General features: G+C 45.5%; 1 protein-coding gene across 6 annotated transcripts in view; it reads right to left on the bottom strand.

Moving 5' to 3' along the window:
- NUGGC (nuclear GTPase, germinal center associated) overlaps positions 1-24,671 on the bottom strand; it is a 1,337,967-nt gene that overhangs the window by 761,113 nt on the left and 552,183 nt on the right. For all 6 annotated transcript variants that reach the window (XR_014961415.1, XM_085604518.1, XM_085604516.1 and 3 more), the window contains one exon: positions 4,495-4,707. Coding sequence is in view for 5 of the 6 variants with exons in the window: in XM_085604518.1 (XP_085460644.1) it covers positions 4,495-4,707 (213 nt within the window). In the remaining variant the exon portion in view is untranslated. The remainder of the gene's footprint in view (positions 1-4,494; positions 4,708-24,671) is intronic.

The following is a 24,671-nucleotide window of genomic DNA, read 5'->3' as shown; positions in this document are numbered from 1 at the left end:
CATGCTGTTGATCCTCACTAAATTTGGCTGAGCTGTGGCCGTCAGAGTGTCTATAGTCGCACCTAGGTACTGTTGTACGTGTGCGGGCTGGAGATGGGATTTTGGGTAATTTAGTGAGAATCCCAGACTGTGAAGGAGGTGAATGGTGCGAGACATGTGGCTGGCACACTGCTGGGCTGACTTTGCTTGAACGAGCCAGTCGTCCAGATAAGGGTAGACGTGTATGTGCTGCCTCCGTAGATGTGCCGCCACAGTAGCTAGGCACTTTGTGAAAACCCTGGGTGCTGTTGTCACGCCGAAGGGAAGGACTTTGAATTGGTAGTGCTGCCCCTGAACAGTGAACCTGAGGTATTTTTTGTGTGAGGGGTGAATGGGTATGTGGAAATACGCATCCTTGAGGTCCAGTGTGGCCAGGAAGTCTCCCTGCTTGAGCAGCGGGAGGACTTGCTGTAAAGTGAGCATGTGAAAATGCTCGGAGAGAATGTAGCGGTTCAGGGGTCTCAGGTCTAATATAGGTCTGAGTGACCAGTCCTTTTTTGGTATCAAAAAGTACAGGGAGTACACCCCCGTACCTTGCTCGTGTACGGGTACGACCTCTATTGCGCCTTTTAGTAGCATACTTAGCACCTCCTGCTGTAAGAGTGTTAAGTGCTCTGAGGACATAGGACGGTGTTTTGGAGGTATTGTGGGTGGAGTTGAGGTTAATTCTAGGCAGTAACCGTATTTGACAATGTCTTTGACCCACCTGTCCGTGGTGATGGAGTTCCACGTGGACAGGAACCTTTGTAGCCTTCCCCCGACAGGTGTTATGTGGTCGGGAGGAAGGGAGAGGGCGTCACTGCTTGTTCTTGGGGGAGGACCTGGTGTTGCCGTAGCCGCGTCCTCTGCCCTTTGTGCTGGAGCCACGATATCCACCCCGGGTGTTTTTATCGTAGGTGGTTTGTGTGTTGCCCTTGTTGTATGTTTGCTGTGACCCCTGTCCTCTACCTGCTCCTCTATTTCCGGGGCGACGATATGAGCCGCTCCGAAAGGACTGCGTTTGGAGAGCCCCCATGGACTTTGCAGTGTCCGTGTCATTTTTTATTTTCTCTAGGGTGGTGTCAACCTCCGGCCCGAATAAGTAGTCGGGGTTGACAGGCTGGTTGAGGATGTTATTTTGCACCTCAGGTTTGAATCCTGAGATTCGCAACCAGGCGTGTCGTCGCAACATGACGCTAGTGTTTATGGCTCTGGCAGCTGTATCTGCGGCATCCAGTGCACACTTGATGGATGCGTTTGTGAGGAGTTGTCCCTCCCTGATGAGGATCCCGCACCTTCTTTGAATTGGTCAGGGAGATGTTGGAGTAGTTGTTCTAATGTGTCGCAGTGTGCTCTATCGTAGCGAGTGAGGAGCGCCTGAGTATTGGCAATGCGCCATATGTTAGCTGCCTGGGCGGCAACCCGTTTGCCGGAGGTCTCTAGCACCTTGGACTCTTTGTCCGGGGGAGGAGCATCACCTGTTGTTTGCGAGTGTGCCCTCTTGCGAGCATTCGCAACTACAATGGAATCCAGAGGTAACTGGCCTCTAATGTAGGTAGGGTCCCCAGGCGCCGATCTGTATTTTTTGTCGATCCTGGGGTTTATTACTCTTGCCCTGGTGGGCTCCTTGAAGATGTCCTTTGCTGGTTTGAGGACACCCTTCAACATGGGTAGAGTTTTTATGTTCCTTTCTGAGGATGCGAAAGTATCCATGAGAAAGTCGTCCTCTACGGTGTCAGAGTGGAGTTGCACCCCATGATTGGCCGCAGCACGTTCTATTAGGGCGTTGAACGCGGCAGTGTCCTCTGTGGGAGATGTTTTTGCTCCGTAGAGTTGCGGGTCCTGTGCATCCATAGGTGCACCTGAGTCTACAGGGTCATCCCAAGCTTGATCAGGGTCCTGTTGGCCTTCAGGGTCCATCTCTCCGGGGTAGGGGACGTGGTCACCCATGTAGTCCTCCAAAACATCTGTGTCGGAGTGTGTTGGAGAGAAGGACTGTGGATCCTGGTAGGGGGAATGGAGAGGTTCGTAAAGAACTGGTTCCAAAGCCACTGGCAGCTTTCTCTTAAGTGGGATCCGGAAGGAGTCCAAAGCTGGCTCAGAAGTCATTTTCCTTTTGTGGAGCATCATCTTGCCGGTGTCGGCGTCGATGAGATGTGATGGAGACGTCTCCGCAGGAGAGCGCTCGGCAGGCGTGATCGTGGTGTGGGTGACCCGTGTCCTGATCTGGAACAGTTTCGGGGCCGTGGATGGCGGCAGGCCAAAAGTAATGTTGGCCGGTGCCGAAGAGGCTGTTGGAGCTTTTATCGGCTCGGAGCCCGACGTGTCCTGGAGGACTGTTTTGTGTTTGGTGCGTTGCGCAGCAACGGGCCGCACCTGGAGCGCCATCGATTCCTTGGCGCCGACCGGTTCCGTAGAGGCGGGCGTGGACTTCTTCGGCGCCGATGAGTCGTCGAGGGGCGGTAATGGCCGTCGACGTCTTTGATGAGTGTGCCTTTGGCGGTGCTGTCGAAGCGGTGTGAGACGCAGCAGGCAGTTTGACCTTTGGGGTCGGAGCCGATTGCGTCGGTGCCGGGAGCCGAGTAGGTTTGTTGGCACCGAAGGTCTTTTTCCTTATATCGACGCCGACGTCGGCCGCTGCAAGCTCGGCACCGAAGTCTCTTTTGGTGCGCTCGGTGCCGACGGGTTTTGCTGGCGTCGAAGGTGTGGTGGGCCTCGATCCGACCAGCGTCACTTTCGGTTTCGGTTTCAGTTGAACCAATACAGCTTTCGGTTTTGAAGAAGGGAAACCAGCCGTTTTGGGCATTAATGGCTGCCGCTGAATGTCCGAGGCCGGGCCAGAGGGCGGGGCCGAAGAACTGCGGGATAGGTCTTGGGTAAGGCCCGAAGGCGATCCCTCGACCGGAGCCATAGACTGGCGCACTGGGATATCCTCAGTCTGTACGGGTAGGCCTTGCTCGTCACCGGAGCTACTCTCTTCGGCCCCTAAGGCCTCATTGTAGTTTCCTACCTCGGTGTCGTCTTCATCTCTGCGAAAGAGTCTTTCTTCGACGTCTTCCGATCCGGAGTCGTGTTCGGAAGCGGGGCTGGAGGGTAGGTTCTCCACGTCTTCGACATCTTCGTTTTCGGCGCTGAAGATGTCGGCCGGGGCCGGTGCCTCTTGCTGCGCTTCGAGCCTCGCCGCTCGTCGATTCCGGAGAGTCTTCTTGGACCGGAATCGGGCACAGGCCATACATGTAGATTCGTCGTGATCCGGTGAAAGGCATTTGTTGCACACCGGATGTCGTGTTGCAAGCCGTTTGACCACTTGGACTCAGATCGAGGGTAACAGCGCTTTGAGTGACGATTATCTCGCCTCAGTAGAGCTTTATGAGATTGGATCGTATTGGACCATTATCAAGAAAAAGCAATAGATACCTTATCAACCTCGTGACAGAGTTACAATCACGACGTTCATCGTTGAGATACATTCAATCACTACCTGCGGAAAGGATTGAATACCCCGCCCAGATTTTAGGCCATCTTTTTGTTACTTGTGTCCTGATGAAGACCCGCACCGACTTATCAGTAGTGCGACAATAGGGTTGAAACGTCGACAATTTCCCCGGACCAGCCTTTAGAGTCTGCCCTAACTATTGAATTGTCTCAGGGGGCTCGACTATTATGAACTTTGGTTTTGCTGGCCAATAATATCATCATATCTATTTTTGTACTACTACACTGTGTGTATGTTGTTTTGCACTTATTTCACTGAGCACTAAGTTCTATCTTGGTTATTATTTGTTATGTCTTTGTATTATGATGGCCCTTGCAAATGATTTTTTGATGACAAATTTCATAAATGAATGAATTCATATAAGGATATTGAGGTCTGTTTGTTTTTGTGTCACTGTTGATTCATTCAGATATTCTGCTGCATATCCAGTTGGATATGGTTTTACCCGACAGAACTATTGTAATTTTGATATAGTTACATTACTGGGCAAGGGTGTTAAACAGGTATCGATAGTGGAAAACATCAGAGGTCATGTTTGACTGGTTAAAGAGACGCAAGAACCCAATAGGTGTACAGGACCAAACAAGACTGCACAACAGTCTGGGCCCAACAGGTACTGTACACTGGTCTGAGGGAGATTTCCACAAAAAGAGACTCACAAGGACCAGGATGGCATGCATAGCCTTAAAAACATTCCCGAGACTCAGCAGATATTACACAAAAAGCAGGAAGGATTGATAACACAAAGCTAGTAGTGAGTAGATGAATATTGTGACCAGCTGATAAATATTAGGTGAAAATAATGGTAGGTGTCAGTGCACTTTAGGGGTATTTACAGCGATCTAAGTGAAATGGCAGTGTGTCATTTTACTGAATTCTCAAACTTCATTTCACATTACTTGTGTTGGTACCCAACAAGATTGAAATCCAATCAAGGTCAGGGAATTAAAAGTAAAATTCAAGAAATGCGATCTACTCACTGTATCCCCGGAGATGTACTCTACTGTGCCCAGACGAAAAGTGACTTCCCGCATTTGCTTCAGCTCTGGCAGTTCGGCTATCCGCCCGTACACAGCCTTGACCCGGCAGTAGGCAGTCCCTGCCTCAGACTTACGATCTGGACAGCGCTTCTTCCAGTTACCAAATTTGTCTTTCATGTCTTTGATCAGAGCAACAAGCTCTTTATTCCACTCCTGTATATTAGGCAAGAACATGGTCACAAGAATAATTAACTATAAATAAAAATATAAACATCAGATAAATCAGCATACCAAAAGATTAGATGTACAGCTAAGATCATACTTCTACGTATGAGAGTTTATCTAGCAACGCTCCTTCTACTATCCCTTTCTCAGAACACTCTCCAAAATTGACAAGAACAAAGCAAGGGCATGGTACTCTCTCCATGCCCGCTCCCCAATAACCCTGCCATACTTTTGCTCTGCTAAGATTGAATGCACACATCGGTTTGGAAGGGAGCCTTTGGCCGACCTCTATATGATCCCGCCACCTTTCCATCTCCGTCCCGGCCACGGCATTAAGATGCATCATCTCAAAGTAAGGCCTTTGTTTAGGTAAATTGGCTTTAGCTTCTGAAGGGCCCTATAGTGCTGGGGGCCAGGGGAAATAGCTGGGATTAAGGAATAAAGAAGACACACAACGCAGGCTAGGTGACAGTGAGACAGGAACCCTCAAGAGTATTCCTTAATTCTTTCCAAATGGTGCCCACCTTGCTTAGTGGTAGCTTTAACATGGCCTCTGGAGAATCAACAACAAGCTCATAATTTGTTGGGCAACCAGATTAGACTTCTCAGTGATGACGAACCCTAATCCGTGGACCATCTCCACCGCCATCCTCAGATGAGAGTCCAGGTGACACAGGAACTGTTCCAAAATTAGGGTGTTGTACAGGTGTGCTATCAGCCCCACCCCTATTTCCAAAGACCGCTATCAACATTCTCAGCAGTTTGATCAAACGCGAAAGGGCCCAGGATAGACTGGCAAGAAGCGCAAAAAACTCTAACACTTGATCACTCTAGATAAAATGCAAGAATCTACAGTGATGATGGAAAATGGGAACCATAATGTAAGTGCCCTTTAGATCCAAGAGTACCCACTTTTTGAAGTCTCTATGAATAATTAATGGTGGGTGGCCTTTGCCTTTTCTTCTGAACAAGGAAAAGATTAAGTAGAATCCCCTCTGGTGTAGGTACCCAATTGGACCTTAGTGCCTTCACCATCGTGTCTATGAGGCTGGCTTTGTGGGCTGAGAAAATTAGAGGTGTCTGTCACTTTGTCTGCTTGGTGAACTATAGAATTCTATTTCAATACCTTACAAAGCTTTAAGTGCTACAGCATTCCTAATCGCTCTGCACCACTGAAACGTAAAATTGGCCAATCTTTCATCATCTTTTATATGGGAAAAGTGGGTAAGCCTTACCGGACTATCATCCTGAGATGTTGGCAGTACGGCTGAAGCCCCCTCAGGTGCCACATCAACCTCACATGCCTCAAGAGACGAATCCATCAAATTATTTCTGATTCTGTTTCTGACCAGCCCTCCTGCAACCATGCCCTCACTAGAAGTCTTACAACAAAAACTTTCCAAAGAAGAGCACCCTGCTTCATCCGACCCCGACAAAGAATATTGAGCATTATCTAGGTAATACCCAACTACCTAAATCCCTTTAGAAAAAGTATGCCAAATAACCCACGTTAGGCAATGGGACGAGCCATCGCTGTTTCCTCGTCCCTAACTTTGGGGAACACCTGGATGAGGAAGGATTGCCTCTACTCTTTCAAAATACAGCTTCCACTCCATAACAGGATTATGGTGCACTGCATCCATCCTAAATAGCTATTGGTTGAAATAAGGCTTCTTAAAGATTATAGGGCCTGAGTTGAGTTTGACGGATAGTATATCCTGCCTGGTGAACACATGCAATAGAATATAAAGCACTTGTAATATGGCGGATAGGATATTCCTCACGTATGCGATACTCTAAATCAAGCCCTCAGTAAGCAGGCCCAAATGTCCAGGAGCTTGCAGGACGCAGGAAAACATAACTCTGAAAACATTGATGTTATTCTTTTTGGTTCTGATCTGCCCTTCTGAAATATCACCTGGTGGCCCCATCTCTTGGCAACCTTCTTTGTCCAGTACAGAAAGCAAAAGATCTTGGAGTGTGGTTTGATGGAAAAAGTTTCTTTTCAGATCATATAAATCAGATCACATCTTCTTGCATCTCCTCAGGAATCAAGAGGAAGGTGTTTACTTTGATTACAGAAGACTCACAGAAGATTGTCCTTGTTGCATTAGTGCTGCCTAGAATAGACTATTACAATGCCCTTTATCTAGGCATTCAAAAAAGTATCAGGTGAAACTTCAATCACTTCAGAATGCGGCTGTTCGTTTGATTTTAAAAATCCCCGGTTTAGCTCGGTCTCCAAGGGCATTCGTGACCTCCATTGGTTATCATAAACCAATAGGGTTACATTTAAAGCCCTCTGCATTGTTCATAAGGCCTTGAATACTGGAGGTCCTGTATAGTTTCAGCAGTACTTCTCTTGGCATGTACCTAATTGTAATCTAAAATCCAGCACTGCTAAACTAGTAATGGTCCCCAAAATCAAGGTCAAAATGGGGAGGAAGACGTTTTTCGTTTTTGGCTTGCAGACTGTGGAATTCCTTACCTATTGCATTGAGATCACAATCTAGTATCTCCTTGTTCAGAAATGTTTTAAAGACCTGGCTTTTATCAGTTCAGTATTAGTAGATCTATCTTAGTTCTAGCCAGAAGGAAAGGTTAGCTCTAAGACGCCTCGGTAACTGCGCACTTAATACAATTCTAATGTAATGTCATTGCCCATGATTTCCAGGATCTAGGCAATACTCTTTTTAGGGTCCTTTACACATTTAACTAAGAGGTAAAACTAAGAGGGAAACAACCATTACAACGTTATTACAACGCACTACCTTTACAACGCAACTGCCTTTACATTGCATGCCATTACAACGCATACCATTACAATGCATTTTAAGGTATGTGATGGGGATTTTTTTATTTTAGGGTGGGAATGGGTTTTGGGGTACATGGGGATAGCATTTTTACCCCTACACTATCCATCACTTACCCGACTGTTGCACTCACTGGAGTGGGAATAGTAATTTTTACCCATACAATATCAAACACTTACCCCACTGTTGCCCAAAAAGTATTATGCGTTGTAATGGTATGCGTTGTAATGGTATGCATTTTAATGGTAGTTTCTAAAAATGCATTGTAATGGCATGCGTTGTAAAATCATGCGTTGTAATGGTAGTTGCGATGTAAAAACCGTGTTGTAAAGGCATGCGTTGTAACGTCATATATTCAACTAAGAATGTCTCATGTTAAAATGAATCTCAGGTGCGAGTGAACCTCTGCACTCGAGGGACAGGTGGGGGCACTGTACCCTAAAATGTCCTTGGTTCTTTTTATCCAGAAGTTTGCCTATCTACTAGCCCAATATTGGGCAATCGTCTCAACTGGAGTCTACTCTGAAGATACCGTATGGTTTACATCTTTGGGGTCCAACATGTCTGGCGCTCGAACCGCTTCCTGACTCTCCAGGTTAAGGTCCTCACATCAGTAGTGCTCAGAATCATGCTCTGAGCACCAAGGCCTACTGAGGCCTCGATCCTCCTCAGTGGTGGGGAGAATCCCCATGATCTGTTTGTCTGTTCCCTCGTCTTGTGATGTAGTCCCTCCCTAAGTGATGCCGTTAGTGGGTCAAGTTTCTTGCCCGAACGCCAGAGCTACTGCTTCTCCAGGCAGAGAGTATGGTGTGTGGGGGATTAGGCTTCCCAGAAAGGCACCTGTGGATCTCCTGCCCCAGAGAGGAGGGGGCGGGGGGGGGGGGGGGGGGGGGAGTTGTTAACAGCATAAAAACCTCAGGGCTTTTGGTCACTGATCTTTGGACCTTGGAATTTAACACTTCAGATAAAGTACACCCTCACTGGCACAAAGACCTGTTATTCAACGTTTTGTAAAAATACCTCCAGTTTTACTTTCACTCCTCTTTCACTGAGTTTAAGAGATGAAGAAACTGTTTAATTAACAGTGAAGGGGATGGCTTCAACTGTTGAACAGTTATTCAATCAGGCGTTTGTTGAGCACGACTACTCACCTGTAAGGGTCTCAAGGCGCTAAAAGCAAAAACAGTCTATATTTTATTGAATGTCCTTCAGTTCTCTTATAATGGTAAAACATCAGAGGAAGTTTGCAGAAGAATTCTACAACATCAACCCAGTATTAGACATAAAGTGATGGATTCCCGAAATAATTTATACCCTAAGACTCATGTAAGTGAAATGCAATGGGTGGTTTACTTCTGCACAGCCTAGCCTTTATTCGCTCCACTAAGAGCTGATCATCCACCCAGTGGTGTTTAATAATAATAATAATAATAATAATAATCCACATTTGTAAAGCGCAAACAATCACCCGTAAGGGTCTCTAGGCGCTGGGGGCCATCGGGAAGATTAAGCAAGAGTCACATGGTGCTGGGCTAATCTGCTGCCGGCGCCGGGATCGAACCGTGATCCCCAGATTCAAGAGTCAGTCGCCCTGGCCGCGGCGCCACACCATCTACCTGTTTGGCACGATCAATGTAGAAGCTGAGTGCTCTTTTGGGGCTCAAGCAATCAAGCCTCAACTCCTCTTTAGAGAGGTGAGGTGGAGCATAGAATGCAAGTAGAGTGATGATTTGGCAGACATAGAACGTCGTCACACATTTTGGAACAAAGGATGTCCTAGTAAGCAGCACCAGCTGGTTGGGGGAAAAAGATGGTGTATGGTGGGTTAATTTAGTGGCTAGGACTCTGGGCAGATGAACGCACTCTTTTTGTGTGGTAATGTCCACGTTTTTAGGTCTCGGCTAGCGAAGGCTGCGCTTGCGCAGTCTCGCTCGCGAGAGATAATGACTTGGAGTAGAGGGGCTTGAACCCGCCCCTCTTCTCCCCTGTTCTCCATTGGCTGGCCTCTTGAATGCTGGCCAGCCATTGGAGAAGAGGTCCGTCACTCCGAACAGGTCCCGTCCTTTTCGGATTCGGGGGCGGGTTTTTTTCAACTTTTCTCATTATCTCCTCCAGCTAATGGCAAGAGGAGAGAAAAGCAAAACACGCCCCCGAAACCGGAAACGCCGCTGCCTTTCTCGGAGGCATTTCTGGCTGACCTCAGAGAAAGGCGGTGGTGTCTTCCGGTGCCCTCGGCTTGTTGTAGAGGCAAAGGAGATGAAGGTGTGAGTCAACCCTCCCAGGATTTATTATTAAAAGCTCCAACTTCTACGCAGACCTCTGCAGTATACAGATTCATTTACTGCTCTAATTGACCAGCCGTAACAATTCGTATCTAACGCGTTTCTTTAAGTAATGCCCACACAAGAAATCGGAGAAAGGGGCAGCGAGTCAGCATTTCACGGTGACACTTTACACATGCGCGTGGATCGGAGGGCTTCTGCTTCTCAGATCCCGTCAGGTCGAAGCCTCGCTGCCCAATTTCATGCCCGGCTGCACCTTCCATTACTGCCCGAGAGACTGATCTGGTGTTCCCGCGCCGCGCTGACGGACAGGCCGCGAGTGCCAGTCAAGAGGCAGTCGAGAATTACAGGCTTTGCCTTGCTGCTGAACAGTTTGCCGTCTGTGCTTGGGTAATGTTCCTGCGACCAATTTGTCACAGCGCCAAGCGGTAATTAAATAGAGCGCGTTTTCTCCCTCAGCCGCCCGGCGGGATTCGGCACAGCTGGAACGAGCGGAATCTTCTGGCTGCATAGGGTGGCTGGGGATGTGGCGCTACAGGTATCCATAAAAGCGCTGGTGGAATTTAAATAGATCCTGCGCGCAGCTTCACTAATTAGGTCTGCCCTAGAGACAGCCTGCCTCATGGTTTCAAAATTATGCATAATAAAAATGCATACAGTGCCGGAAAAGAGGGGGGTTCAGGTGCACCCCGGATCCGGCAGCTATTATTTAGCTGTATCTAGGCCGGAAATATGCAGAGTTTGTCCCAGTGTCGTTTGTTGACACCTTCAGCAGCACCATTAGCCATCTGCTTGAGGAGCCTCTGTTATGTTGACTTCCAGCTGCGCTCAAAGCAGAGGCTTGATTTGAAGGACCGCAACCCCTCTTTAGTTCAAGTATCATCCTGGCTCCTGGAGCTACCTGTAGCCTAGCACCTGGATGTAGAGAAGAGCAAGCCAGCCAATTAACAGGGAGAGCCGAGCTGAGCCAAGGGCAGGCAGGAGCATGTGGACGAGCCAAGCCTTGAAAATATATGGCATGTATATCATGCAACATAGAGCATGCTAGAAACTAATGTGTCTATATTAATGAAAAATTGTATTTCTTTAAAACTTGTAAGTTTCACCTTAGTACATCATTTAATATAACCGCATCGAGAAATATTTATTAGGTGATGATTTTAAACATGAACTAAGAAACAGTCCAGCCTCCTGCCCCTGCCCTGATGACAATGTTGTTAGTATTAGTTATAATGTGTGTGGCCTAGATTGTTATTGATGAGGAACACTACAGTCTATGACATCAATTACAAGTGAGGTTTTTGTACCTTTACCATTTAGCTATGCTTCAGTGTCGCGTGCGCTGGACTTTTGAGAGCCCCACTGATTTGCAAGATCTGATAAGGGAAACAGGGACGAATATTTCATTTGCATGCAGTAGCCAGCCGAGCACGCTGTCTGAATAATTAAACGCATTTAAGCATTTTTCTGATCAGATAGCGAGCTTTTGAAACGTACCTCAATGCTCGCACCGTGTGCCTTTGATCATTCCTTTTTGTAAAAATAGACATGCTTGGCTCTGAGGTTTCTTTCAAGCTTTTCAATTCCCGTCTTTCTCTCCTCACTCCATCTCCCTGCTTTCCCTCTGACCCCTTTCCATCTGACCCCCTCTCTCTTTCTCGCATCACTACATCAATCTCTTCCTTTCCCTCTCATTATTCGATCCCTCTCTCCCTCTCCCCTTCTCCATTGCTTAATCAGTAGCACCTCTTCTTTCCCATTCCTGCATCTCCCTTCCTCTCTCTGATTCCGAGTACAGAGCTTGGGATCAGAGGCTCCATCGCGCTCCCCCCGGCCCCCCCCCTACACACACCGCTCCCCGCGGGAAGCAAGCAAGGCTGGGCATGTAGAAGTTCACACCCAGTCCAAGGCGTGGACCTCTGCAAAGTTCTTGCACTATCAGTCCATAGGCCTAGTGCAACAAGGGATGGCAGTGCATTAGCAGTGGTGCCTTGGCCGAGCCAACCAGCGATCACCAAGGTTCGAACTTGCACGTATTTATCTCAACTGTGGCAGGCTCCAGCTGCGCTATGTGTGGGCACAGGTGGCTATGTGCATACAACTTCCGGCTTAACTTGCAATCTTAATAAAACTTCTTATTAAAAGCAAGCTGTGCTCAGTATCAGTGTCATATTTCATCCTCTAACTTCTATAAATATTAAATCTGTTTTATCTGGATGTAAAGTTCTTTGTCTAACAACAATTTTGAATTATATATTTTTTTACTCCCCACCTCCTCTTGTTGGTTTAATGAAAACCGTGATTATGATGTACTGACTATGACCACGCTCGTCCCTTTTTACAAAGAGCTGGCGCTGGCACAGTGGTAGACTATCTAGAGCTCATAAGTGGCCTGGTGTGCTCCATTTAGGTCCTGCCGGGGGGATAAGCTATTGACATTGTAAATAACAATGCAGTTTCTTTACATGTTTTAAAAACAAAAACAATGTCGGGAGCAATGCCAATAGCTCTAACTTTAACAATGCCGAGACCATTGCATTGTAAATGCTTGTTAGAAAAGGTAGGTGGTGCAATAGGGTGAATCCTCCTGAGTATGAGGATAATGTTAAATTTTCAAGCTAGCGCTGTCCTCTGGAGCAGAGGGGCGTCTCCCTTGTGCACTTGAGGCGTTAGTATGTAGCATTGATTCTTCACTCCTAAATCATTTGTCACAAATAACTTTATTGAACTTAACATTCGTTGTTACATTTTTAGTATTGTCATCCGTTTTTTCTTGGTGGCAGGACTTATTACTTCATAACAATGGTTCAAAAGAAACACAGGTTTGTTTGTGCCCAATGCATTTCGGGCGAATTGCCCTTCTTCAGGGGCTCTACAGCTGAAATGTAGAGGAGACTCAGGTTCAGTACAAGAGTGGCCGATGAGCCAAAAACATCCACAAGGTGATGTGGAGAGGTGAAAAGTGCTCATGCATGCATGGCGCCGCAGATGAGGTGGGTGTGTTGTGTTTTTAAACGCACACCTAACATACCCCATGATCCCAGTGTGGTGGAGGTATAGTAGATCAAGATAAGGGTGCGAATAAGTTCGTGGGGGCCATATCCGAAGCAGTAACGCATATGGTAGAAACCAGTGTGTCGTGTAGATGGCGGATAGGATCAACACCTTGAGCGGTAGGCAAAATAAGGTACGCATACGCTGTAAAATACAATTCTAGAGCGTCCCAAATAGAGCACACATCAGATAAGTAGTGACAAGGTTGAGGTCAAATCGGGGCGTCCCAAACGGAGATGATGAAAACATATGTTGCAACGGGTGATTTAAATAAAGAGGGCTGATCAAGCAATTGTAAGTTTGAGAGGGCTGAAAGACTACCTATAACTGTGCCCAGGGAAAGGCCTTGCCAGGCAGGACAGAACAAATAATAAAACACTGGACACCTTAGCCTGTAGGGCGCCAATCTGGCAAGCCCCACATTAACCTACAAATTTGTCCCAACTACAGGCAAATACAGTTTTTGACCATGGACGTTTGGCTGCCAACATGACATCAATCTTCTTCAGAGGAAGGTCGAAGGAGCTCAGCTGTCACCGATCAATCTTTACTCATGAAAGTGGAGATTGCGAAGGTAGGGGTGGAGAAACCAACCGTTCTGCTTTGACTAGGATGAATTGGGACAGGTCTGTCTTGATCTCCACGAGAACTTGGGGCAAGAGTAATATTGTCAAGAAGGCAGACTGGACTCCCAAGTTCCACCCGAGGTGGAACGAGTCGCTGAGCAAGAAAAGCCTTGGAAACTCCAACATACAAAAGAGCTGGCTCTGCATGTTCACGACAGTGGTAAACAGATCATGCGAAGGATCTCCCCATTCGCGGAAGAGACCTTGCGCCACCTTTGGATATAGCTGCCATTTGTGACCTGCTGGGTGCCGACGGCTAAGCTCATCCACCCTAGCATTCAATGATCCTGCCAGATGGTTCACCACCAGGAAAATTCCTTGGTGTTCCAGCCATGTCCAGAGTTGCAAGCCCTCCTGGCACAGGGTCTGAGACCCCATCCCACCCTGTTTGTTACAGTACCACATGGCAGTAGTGTTGTCTGAGCACCTATAACAGTGTTGCTTTGATGGATGGTATGAAGCCTTTCAGCTCCAAGTAGTTGGCCCTCCGCTCCAGAAGGTTGAAAGGGAGCAGAGACTCCGCTGGAGACCACAGGCCTCTGATATCGACCTTACCCGGCTGTTATATTGACGATTTGTTCATTGTATTTGATGGTTCACCAGATTTGGCAAAGTCATATATTGATGTTCTGAACTGTAATGATGTTAACCTGAGATTCTCAGGTGAAGTAAGTACTGAGGAGGTCAACTATTTAGATCTGACAGTGTATGTAATAGATGGGCAGTTGCATACTAGACTATCGGAAATCTACTGCAGGGAATTCGACTCTCTTTGCAACTAGTAGTCATCCTAAGAAACTTATTGACAGCATCCCATATGGGGAGTTATTGAGGCTTAAAAGGAATAACACCAGTGACGTGGAATTCCAGAAGGCAGCAGAAATGAGCATGTGACGCTTTAGAGTGAGAGGCTATAGCGAAGCGGTCTTGTCACGAGCCTTGGATAGTCAATAATATCTTTAGGAGAGATTTACTAATGGAGAAAGTTACAAAAAAGTCTGACAATGGGACTTTTCGCATGATCACTACCTTTTCGGAAAATGCTAATCAACTTAAGAGAATATTGCGAAAAAACTGGCATATTATCCTTACTGACCATACCATAAGAGGATTTACTATCGAATCCTTTGGTCACCTTCAGGAAAGCAAGGTCATTGAGAGACCACTTGGTCCACAGCTATCATAATGTAGAATCTAGCAGGGCATCTTTCAAAGCACTTAATGGATTTTATCCATGTGGTAAGTGCAAAGCCTGTAAAAAAAGTAAACGTACTTTGTCGTACGACGTCCCTGGCCTCAGTACACCTAAAAAGATTACTACGTTTCTCACGTGCACCACTCCCTATGCTATCTATTGTTTGGTTTGTCCATGTGGGCTTCAATATATTGGAAGCACGATCCACCCGGTTAAGATACGGATTTTAGAACACATGAGGGCGATCAACAATGTTGATGAATCATACCCAGTAGCGAGGCATTATAATAAGACACATTGCCGGAATAGGGATCTCTTATCGTACTTTTGTTTAGATCATGTTCCGCCCAAACCTAGGGGTGGAGACAGGATACAGAAATTAAGGCGTTTAGAATCACGCTACATTATAGATCTGCAAAGTAAGAGTCCACTGGGTCTGAACAGTAGTGAGGAGCTTGCTGTACATTTAGGATGAATAGCTTACCATTACTGTATATGCAATCAGAAGGTGTTGCATTCTAAATCTCCTTCTTAATTCTTTTTGCTTTATTTATGATCATTCTGTAATATATGTGAAATGTTTATTTGTTGTTGATTGATCATATTTCATTTAGATGTGGTGTCATGGGATTTCTGGTACAATGCAGAATCATAGGCCCATCTGTGGGCGAGATTATGGTAGTCATAACGACAACAGCAGTAATGAATTTGTCATGAATAATTGGTTGCCCATTCAGGGTTTGAATGAATTGTTATTAACGATTAATTCACGTTATAATGTTGAAGAAATGCTATATTTATTGCATTCAGTCCCGCTTTTAGGCATTTAAAGATGGCGGAACGATAAGACCTGTTGCCGTTTCATGATTGGTCCTTTTTCTGTTTCTATACCGGATACCACTAATGAATGTTTATTTATAAATAAAATATGGCCGCGGCGTTTTCGTGCAGAAATTGACAAAGGCTAAGTGCCGAAACGCGTCTTGTTTGCCCGGAGTTCATGAAATAAACTCCCCGCGAGTGCTGTCTTCTGTTACGGGTACGAATACCCGATGGAACTGTGAGCTGGATATATGGATATATATATATATATATATACGATATAGTTAGGACCTATTTTCCTTAGGAAATCCGCAACATTCTATTTGGAATACCTTTGGCGCCGATTGACGAATCTTCACAAAATTTTCAAAACTTTTGGCCAGCTCCAGTCCGCTCCTATCCTGAAAGTTTCACAGTGATTCATTAAGCAGGGGCCGAGAAAAAAGGGGGGTCCTAAAACGCGTTTTTCCCATGCAATTTCTCATAGGACCTTTAGCCGCTGCTACAGCCCGAAGTGCTGAACGGAATTACACCAAATTTGGCAAAGAGGTAGTCCTTAGTTCAGACTCATGCCTTTTGCTTAAATGGTGTAAATCCGTTCAGTAGTTCCTGAGACATTTAAAAGTACATATATATCTCTGGGCTCCGAGGGTCCGCGTACCCTAAGTGCAGCATAAGCGCACCCTGCCGTGCACGAGCTGTATGTTAATTGGCTGTCAACACTCCAAATCAGGAAGTGTTGGCAGCCATCTTGTGCCTCGGTAGAACCGAGGCACAAGAAACCCCCCCAAAAAGTTGCAAAACGCAAAAAGGGGGCAGGGTAGAAACACCCTGACTCCCTAGGCCTGCTCAGGTGGTCCTACAAGGACCCCCCCCAAAAATTTTAAACGAGAGGATGCGCGCATCCTGCAGATGGAAAAAAAAAATCAGCGCGGGCTCCCGGGGGGCCAAATCCCGGGGGAATCATGAAAAATAGTGTGGGGGGTCTCAACCCCCCCCCCCCACATTGCCCCAGGGGACCGCCACCCCCGGGGCTTCTTTAAACTGGGTGGGGGGGCTCTCAGGCACCCCCGGCCACAGGGACCACCACCCCCTCCCTGGGGCTTGTAAACATTTGGTGTGGGGGGGCTCCCAGGCCCCCCCAGCCCCGGGGACTGCCACCCCCAGGGCTTCTTCAAAATGTGGGAGGGGGGCCGCGTGGCCCCCCTCCTGGAGCCCTGCATAGGCCCTGGGGGGTGACGGCTCCTGCAGTGTCCCGGGAGTGCCCACCCCCGGGACACTGTAGTTTGCAATGGCAGGGCGGGAGCCTCGCGGCTCCCGCCCTGTCACTGCAAACTGCTTTGCTTCATTGAAGCGAGAGCAGGGAAACCTGCTCTCGCTGCAATGAAGCAAAGCAGATTGCTTTTCCACATGGGTAGCAGCATGTTAGCTGCTCCCCATGTGGAAAAGCAATGCCGGCTTCCGCAGGACGCGGGAAGCCGGCTGGGACTGTGGGGGGATTGGGGACCCCCCACGGCCCCCAACTAAGAGGGCCAGCCCTGGGGGATGGGGTCCCCGGGGCCATAAGTGGCCACAGGAGGGGGTCAAGGCAGCTTCCCTACAAAATAAATTTAAAAAGTGCCATGCCCCGGGGGATGGGTCCGCGGGGCAAATTATGGCCTCAGGAGGGGGGGCCACGCGGCCCCTTCCCGATTTAAAAAATAAAATAAAATTGGGGCAGGCCCTGGGGGATGGGGTCCCCAGGGCCAATAAATTAGAAAAAGAAGGGGGGCTACACAGCCCCCCTTCTAAAAAAATAAAACATAGGGATCGGGCCAAAGGCCACGCCCCCTCCTTGCACCACTCTGCAAACGTTTGCGTTTGCAGAGGGGGGACTAATTCCACTTGAATATTGGGGGCCACTGGGGGCCAACTAGCGCACCAGGAACCTCCAGTATGCGCCCGGGGGCTGCGTTGCAGAGAGGTGTAATGAGGCCACGCCCCTTTTTACACCTCTCTGCAACGCAGCTCTGTGGCGATCACTGGAGGTACCTGGTGGGCTAGTTGGCCGCCTGGGGACCTTAGGATTCAAGGGGACCTGATCCCCCAACTTACAACGCGCCACAGGGCGAGTTTGCACAGTGGTGAAGGTAGGGGGCAGGGCCTGAGGTGATATGTGTGCAAACATGCCCTGTGGCGCGTTTTAAGTTGGGGAATTCATTCCTCTTCAATCCAGAGGTCCCCTAGGGGCCAACTAGCCCACCAGGTACCTCCACTAAGCGCCACGGAGCTGCGTTGCAGAATGTTGTAAAAAGGGGCGTGGCCTCTGAACACCTCTCTGCAACGCTGCTCCCTGGCACATACTGGAGGTACCTGGTGGGCTAGTTGCCCCCCAGGGGACCTCAGGATTGAAGAGGAATTAATTCCCCATCTTAAAACGCGCCACAGGGCGAGTTTGCACACATGTCACCTTAGGCCCCGCCCCCTTCCTTCACCATTGTGCAAATATTCCTCTAAAATCAGCCAAACTACCAATTCCAATTTAGTCACCTGTTATCAGGAGAGACCTCAGTGCTGCTTCTTTGAGCCCAGTACTGATCCTGAAAAGTAATTCTAACCGTACTTACCAGTAACTTGAATTTCCTTCCATAGGCTAACATTGACTGCTTTCACTTGGAAATTCTTCTAAGTGTGGAGTTTTGGAACTTACAAATATTCCTCTAAAATTAGCCGAACTACGAATTCCGATTTACTCACCTGTTATCAGGAGAGACCTTAGTGCTGCATCTTTTAGCCCATCACTGACCCTTAAAAGTAATTCTAACCGTACTTACCAGTAACTTGTATTTTCTTCCATAGGAATTCATTGTGTGGTTTTCAGCAGAAAAGTTTACAAGTGTCTATTTTCACAAACTAAAAATATTCCTAAAAAATCGTCTGTATGACTTAAACACATTCTTTCAACTGTTTACAGGAGATGCACCAGTGCTGGATCCAGGATCCACCACTGAGTAAGAAAAAGTAACGATAACACTACTTACCTGCTAAGTGAATTTTCTGCCATAGGATAACATTGGTGAGTCTATGTGAAAATATTTCTAGGTGTCAACTTTTAAAATACAATAATATTCCTTAAAAATCACTACTGTAACCAAAACGCATTTACTCAACTGTTTACAGAAGATGTCCAAGGACTGAATCTAGGATCCAGTCCTGTGGTTAGAAAAGTAATCCGCAAAGTAACTAATTGCATTTGACTAGAACTTCACATTGAGCTCAATGTTGCATTGTGTTTGAAACTGTGTTGCCCATTGCAACAACTGTAACTACTGTACTTAAAAGTCTATTGCCTATTTGCAAAGTATTTAAACTAAAGTAATTCATTCTGAGAAAGTATATTTTGTATTGTAATGTATAATGCAATTATTATGTAATTAAAAAAATAAAATATCTAAAAATAGTTTAAAAAATGTAGTAAATCAGTATAAAAAAAATCAGTATAACAATTAATACATACAAAATTGTCATTTACAAAACCTTTGAAATTCACTGAATAAAACATAGGTTTGAGACATGTTATAGTTAGGAATTAGCATTTAAAAAACCTTTGAAATTCACTGAAAAAACCATAGGTTTCAGGCTTGATATAGTTAGGAATTAGCATTTAAAAAACCTTAGAAATTCACTGAAAAAAACATAGGTTTTAGGGGTGTTATAGTTAGCTGGACATTTCACTCGTACAAAACCATTGAAATTCCTCCGATATAGTTAGTTGTACTAACTACATCTCGCGCGCCCGCAATCCACTGCTGATGATGTCACATATTACATCATTCATGACATGGTCAGTGACATCACTGATGACATCTCAAATGACAGCACTGATGACATCACTGATGACATCATCCACGTGACATTCAGATACACCTCATCATACACTAGTATAACCTTTCATCACTCACTGTAAAATACAGAGTGCCATATTTGAAACCATTGACACACCAATACAAGTTTCTAAACACCCACTCAGTGATTCCTAGATCTATACACACATCTAATCACTTACCTATAGATTCCCTCATACATGCTGTCAATGATCAATAGAACACTATTAAATATACTTATACACCTATATCGACATTACACACCAGCACACAACCTAATCACTTATGAAGTCATCCTACTCACTTATGCAAACAATGGATCATACTTACTTTTACTTAGCTACACACTTATACAAACACCACTTCATCTATTCATAGATAGTAACTCATACTTAATGTGTTATAAAATCACTATTATAAGTATTACAGTTATCCATACAGTCACTCATACAATCACTAAGTCTTATGTATACTTATTTATATACAAGTGACACATACACTGGCTTTTATTTTTCTAGTTTGTTGGACATGTACCATTGAGACATAAATTTGCTCATCACCACACCCATAAAGATATTCCCTCACCCAAACAACTGTTATAACATGTAGTTTTAACTTCTGATACCTACTGAATCAACTATTCACAATCTTTGGGCTGTCACACACCCCCCACCGAACCACACACACACATTCCCTCTCCCATACAAATACTCAGTTAACTAATCAATAACTAATATAGACTTTCACATAGCTAGCAACCAACTGGTGCAGCAGTTTACACAACAACTGACAAAGTGATACAGATATTCACACAGTTTAGTCACTATCCAATATATTTAGTGAGACACTATAAATTAGTCAAGTAAAAAGTCCATCACATTGCTACTAAATCCTCCATCCAGATATTTATATTTATACATGCACTCATTATTCAATGCAAATTGCTATATATATAAAATACATATTTAAAAAACGAACCAAACCACATTCACTGGATGATGTAATCAGTGATGTCATTTGAGATGTCATCAGTGATGTCACTGGCCATGTCATGAATGATGTAATATGTGACATCATCAGCAGTGGATTGCAGGCACGCGAGATGTAGTTAGTACAACTAACTATATCGGAGGAATTTCAATGGTTTTGTACGAGTGAAATGTCCAGCTAACTAGAACACCCCTAAAACCTATGGTTTTTTTCAGTGAATTTCTAAGGTTTTTTAAATGCTAATTCCTAACTATATCAGGCCTGAAACCTATGGTTTTTTCAGTGACTATATATATGACAAATGCTGTATATTCAGCCGAAACACGTTTCAATTTCTAATTTAGGGTGCTGCCAGTGAATAAAGGGTAAATGTCCTGAAGAGTTGTGTGGTGTTGCTCTTAAAAGTGGAGAGAAAGGTTTGACTATGTGTGCAAATACAGCGAGTGCCCCCCAACACGATTGGATGTTCACTATGATTTTATCGTGGCTTGGGGAGAGGTGAAGCAGTATTCACTGCGAAAGGTGACTAAACAGAGACTTACCAGTAAGTTTCCCCATAGCAAACTGCCGGGTGAGTGCAATAGCCGTGGCCGGCAGAGTTGGGACGTCACAAGGCATACACGTGATCAATTACTTAATTTAAACTCACAGCGGGATGGCAATTCAGGCTGGACTGCTCCCATGGGGATCAGGTTCAAGAGTGATTTTTATATGGCTGGGTCCAAACTGGAATGGTGTGTGTGGTGAGCAAAAAGAGCAAAGGATGTAGGCCCAGATTTCTGCCTTGGGTTGAGTGTTTGATATTGTTCAGCATTCCGTCATTTGTTCTTTTTGTATTAGAATATTCTGAGGCGTCAGACAAGATCCAGAGGTTTTAAAGCAATCCACCTTGTGCGCTGGTAGGTGGCATTGTTAGACTCTGCGTGGCATCGTTAGCGCCCTCCAGTCGCAAATGACTTACATGGTGCCTATATAGGCACCACCCCAACGCGCTGACATCCGTTATTGCCAGTTTTTTCCGCACCAGAAGAAAGGAGCCAAGCTGAAAAGAAATTACTATTGTGCCTGTGAGGTCCAAAAGGCTCTCTCAGTTGACAGAAGACAGTTCACAGATCACAGAACAGGGAGGATTTGGGGGTGGGGGCTCGGTAAGGAATGTGCAGCTGAATCTTGTCTCTACCATATAAGGTGTTTCCGAAGGTAAGTAACTTATTCATCTTATAGAGACGTCTAGGTGCAGATTCCATACCTTTTAATGAGATACCCAAGCAATCCAATCCCATAGGAGGAACTGAGCCCAAGAAAGATTCCTGAGCACGCTATCCGGTCTGTATGAGAAAGGACAGAAAGACCCCCTGCCAGGAAGAAAGGTGAGGAAGAAGACATCCCACCAGAAGCATTGTGGAGAACCTCGCACAAAACTGAATCCGCAACCATGCAAAAACATGGGAAAAGACATCATGGCAGAAGAATAAGACAAGTTGGAAAGAGCAGTCCACATAAACATATTACTACAAAGCCCCTCATAATGTGAACCGGGCCAAGTGAACAGGGCGAAGTCCAAAAATAATAGCTAAAAATTACTGAGCCAGAGCTCAAAGAAACAGAAATGAGCAATGCAGAGGGACACCAACCAATAGTTAAAGAAATGCATTGAGTTAAGAACACAACCCTGGCCATATACCACGCATGGTTAGAGGAAACGCCTCAAAAGGGAAGGAGGCTCTGCAACTATGCAAAGCAGACTCCTCAGGGGAGAGGCGAGAGGAGGGAACAAGGCAACGAACATGCAGTGGTCCCTCCAGGACACGAGGAAAGTGCAAGAACACCAGCAAAACACAATCCGCCCTAGAGAAGAGGCAGGAGAACATAACTAACTAGAGACATACCTAATATAAGATATAAAATATATAGTGGATAGATATAGATCAATATCTACTTTCAAAATGCTTTCCGCATTGATAACAGAAAACCTCAGCACTCCAGTTTGGTTGTCAATCGATTTATTTGATATACAGAGTCACAAAACACCAACCCGTTTCGGTTCTTCCTTGCACTTTTTTCACGACGTTAATCACATTACAACCTTTACTTTGTGTGTGCTATTGTGAATACGATTGTTTCAATAAAAGACTTAAACATAAACAGTGGACTTCTACCTTCTTTCCAGAGACTGTCGCAGTCATGTTGGAACTTGTTTGTTTGTACTACGAATAACAATATATTTCCCAAATATATAATTTTGACTCAGAGGGAATAGACTAATATACCATGTTATGCAATAATACATCAAATTGCAAGCAATTAATGTTTCCTCGATGAAATGTCAAAATAAAATAAAATTACTTGACACCAACATGACGTTTTTAAAGTTCCAAGGCCAAAATCAAATCAAGAAAATCAATTAGGTAACAAATGCTGAAAACGGGGATTATGCAGAAAAAAACAATACATGCATTCTATATGTCTTTTTACCATTTTCTCAATTTTGTAAATTTCATCAATTTATTTTAAGTTCCAATCATAAGTTATGTGTATACAAAAGGCTATTGAAAAAAGATTTTTCTTTTGCCTAGAGGGTGGAGAGGATTCTGGGTCAGAGTAACACCTCCCTATATAATCAAATACACTATAAATTTACTCCAACTGACCAACAAGTGGTCGATATCAATACACGTGGATGGAATGACTTGAAGAAACTATTGAGGGGAAATGTTAACTTCACCAATAGGTGAGCAAGGAAGCAATTCCTTTTGATTTAGGTACCCTAACACACCCTAGTGGTGTCATGCTTCATCATCGGGTCACCCCGATGCCTAAAAGTCGGGGTGGGCTCACTATTGAACCACCAATACCGCTAATGTTCTTAGCCGATAACAAGCCACTCTGGAATTTTATCAATGGAAAAATAGCTTTTATTGACATCACGACCCCCAATAACAAACTACACTTCCCATCGTTCCTCAACTATTGGAACTACGATGGGTGACATGTCTGATTGGACTACTCGTCCGATCACGTGGTTGGTTGAACCAATCCTAGGTTAACAAAACAAACATGAATGCCTATGCCCTCCAGACAAACTAACGGAGATATTATCTCCTCTGAAGCTAAATACTGGAGTCAGCGGGTGCTTCTATCCGCAGAAGTAATATATTTTTGGAATCATGGCCTTTTTAAACTAAGTTTCCACACTTCCCATCATATTCGGGATCACACGTTGACGTGATCTATCACGTGACGGAGTTGACCAATCCCGTCTCATTACACTAAACGCGGAAGTATAAACCTACCATTCTACGATACACGGCGCAAAACGCCGGGGATCGAGACCAAGTAGGTGGACAGGCGGGGCAGGACTCTTGACTAAGTAAGTGGTGATTTAGTGAAGGACCTTGAAAGGGCGAGTGTCATCCTTACGGAGAGAGATATTTATACAGTCAGTATCTCCACATCCCTAAACGGTTGTTTCCAAAATTTCCTCTCTCTCACATATTCGGGGGCTCCTACGATAGGGTTTGACTACAGAGCTACCCCCACTACCCCTACGATCCCTTGAGAAACGGAAATCATTCGAAATTCGGGTAAGAGAGAATGCATGTGTGTGATTTGATTCTGCAGTTGCACATATGTTTTTTAATAATCACGCATGGTTGAGAAAGTACCGTGTTCATTCACAGATACGGTGAGATTGTTGGATGTGAGCGTACTCTAGGAGAGTTTTTTACATTGATAGAAAATACTAACTGGCATGAAGATTCAGTTAGGATGCGAGCAAATTCGCCACCGCACAATACATCTGTCACGCCGATTAATTGTGTACAGATACAGTTATGAGTGGCACATGTTTGGATATAGTTGCACACCACTTTTGCCTTATGATCACCTGGCACATGTAGGTGTTGCAGCTACTCTGCCCTTGCTACAAAAAACAGGATAGGGAATTCCTTCCTCTGCTATCCAGGGTGGCCTCCTGTTTGCCCTGAAGAAAGTCCTGGACCTTCACGGCCACACACGGACTGAAACATGTTGGCACTAGGGTCATAGGACCATAACACTCCTATAAAGACCCGATTTTAAGTACTTTTATTATCCCAGACAGACCCGATACTAAAGGGAAACTGGGGATCTGTCTGAGGTTTTTTAATTTTCTAGCCCCCCTGGTCTATAATATCTTCAAAGAGCTCCCAACACTGTGGTTGAGCCCACCCCGACTTTTAGGCGACTTTTAGGCGTCGGGGTGACCCGATGATGAAGCATGACACCACTAGGGTGTGTGAGGGTACCTAAATCAAAAGGAATTGCTT

The sequence above is a fragment of the Triturus cristatus genome, chromosome 5_1 (genome assembly GCF_964204655.1).
Source record: "Triturus cristatus chromosome 5_1, aTriCri1.1, whole genome shotgun sequence".
Taxonomy (NCBI): domain Eukaryota; kingdom Metazoa; phylum Chordata; class Amphibia; order Caudata; family Salamandridae; genus Triturus; species Triturus cristatus.
Note: the sequence above shows the minus strand (reverse complement) of the source record. Positions and strands in the feature narration are given on the sequence as shown.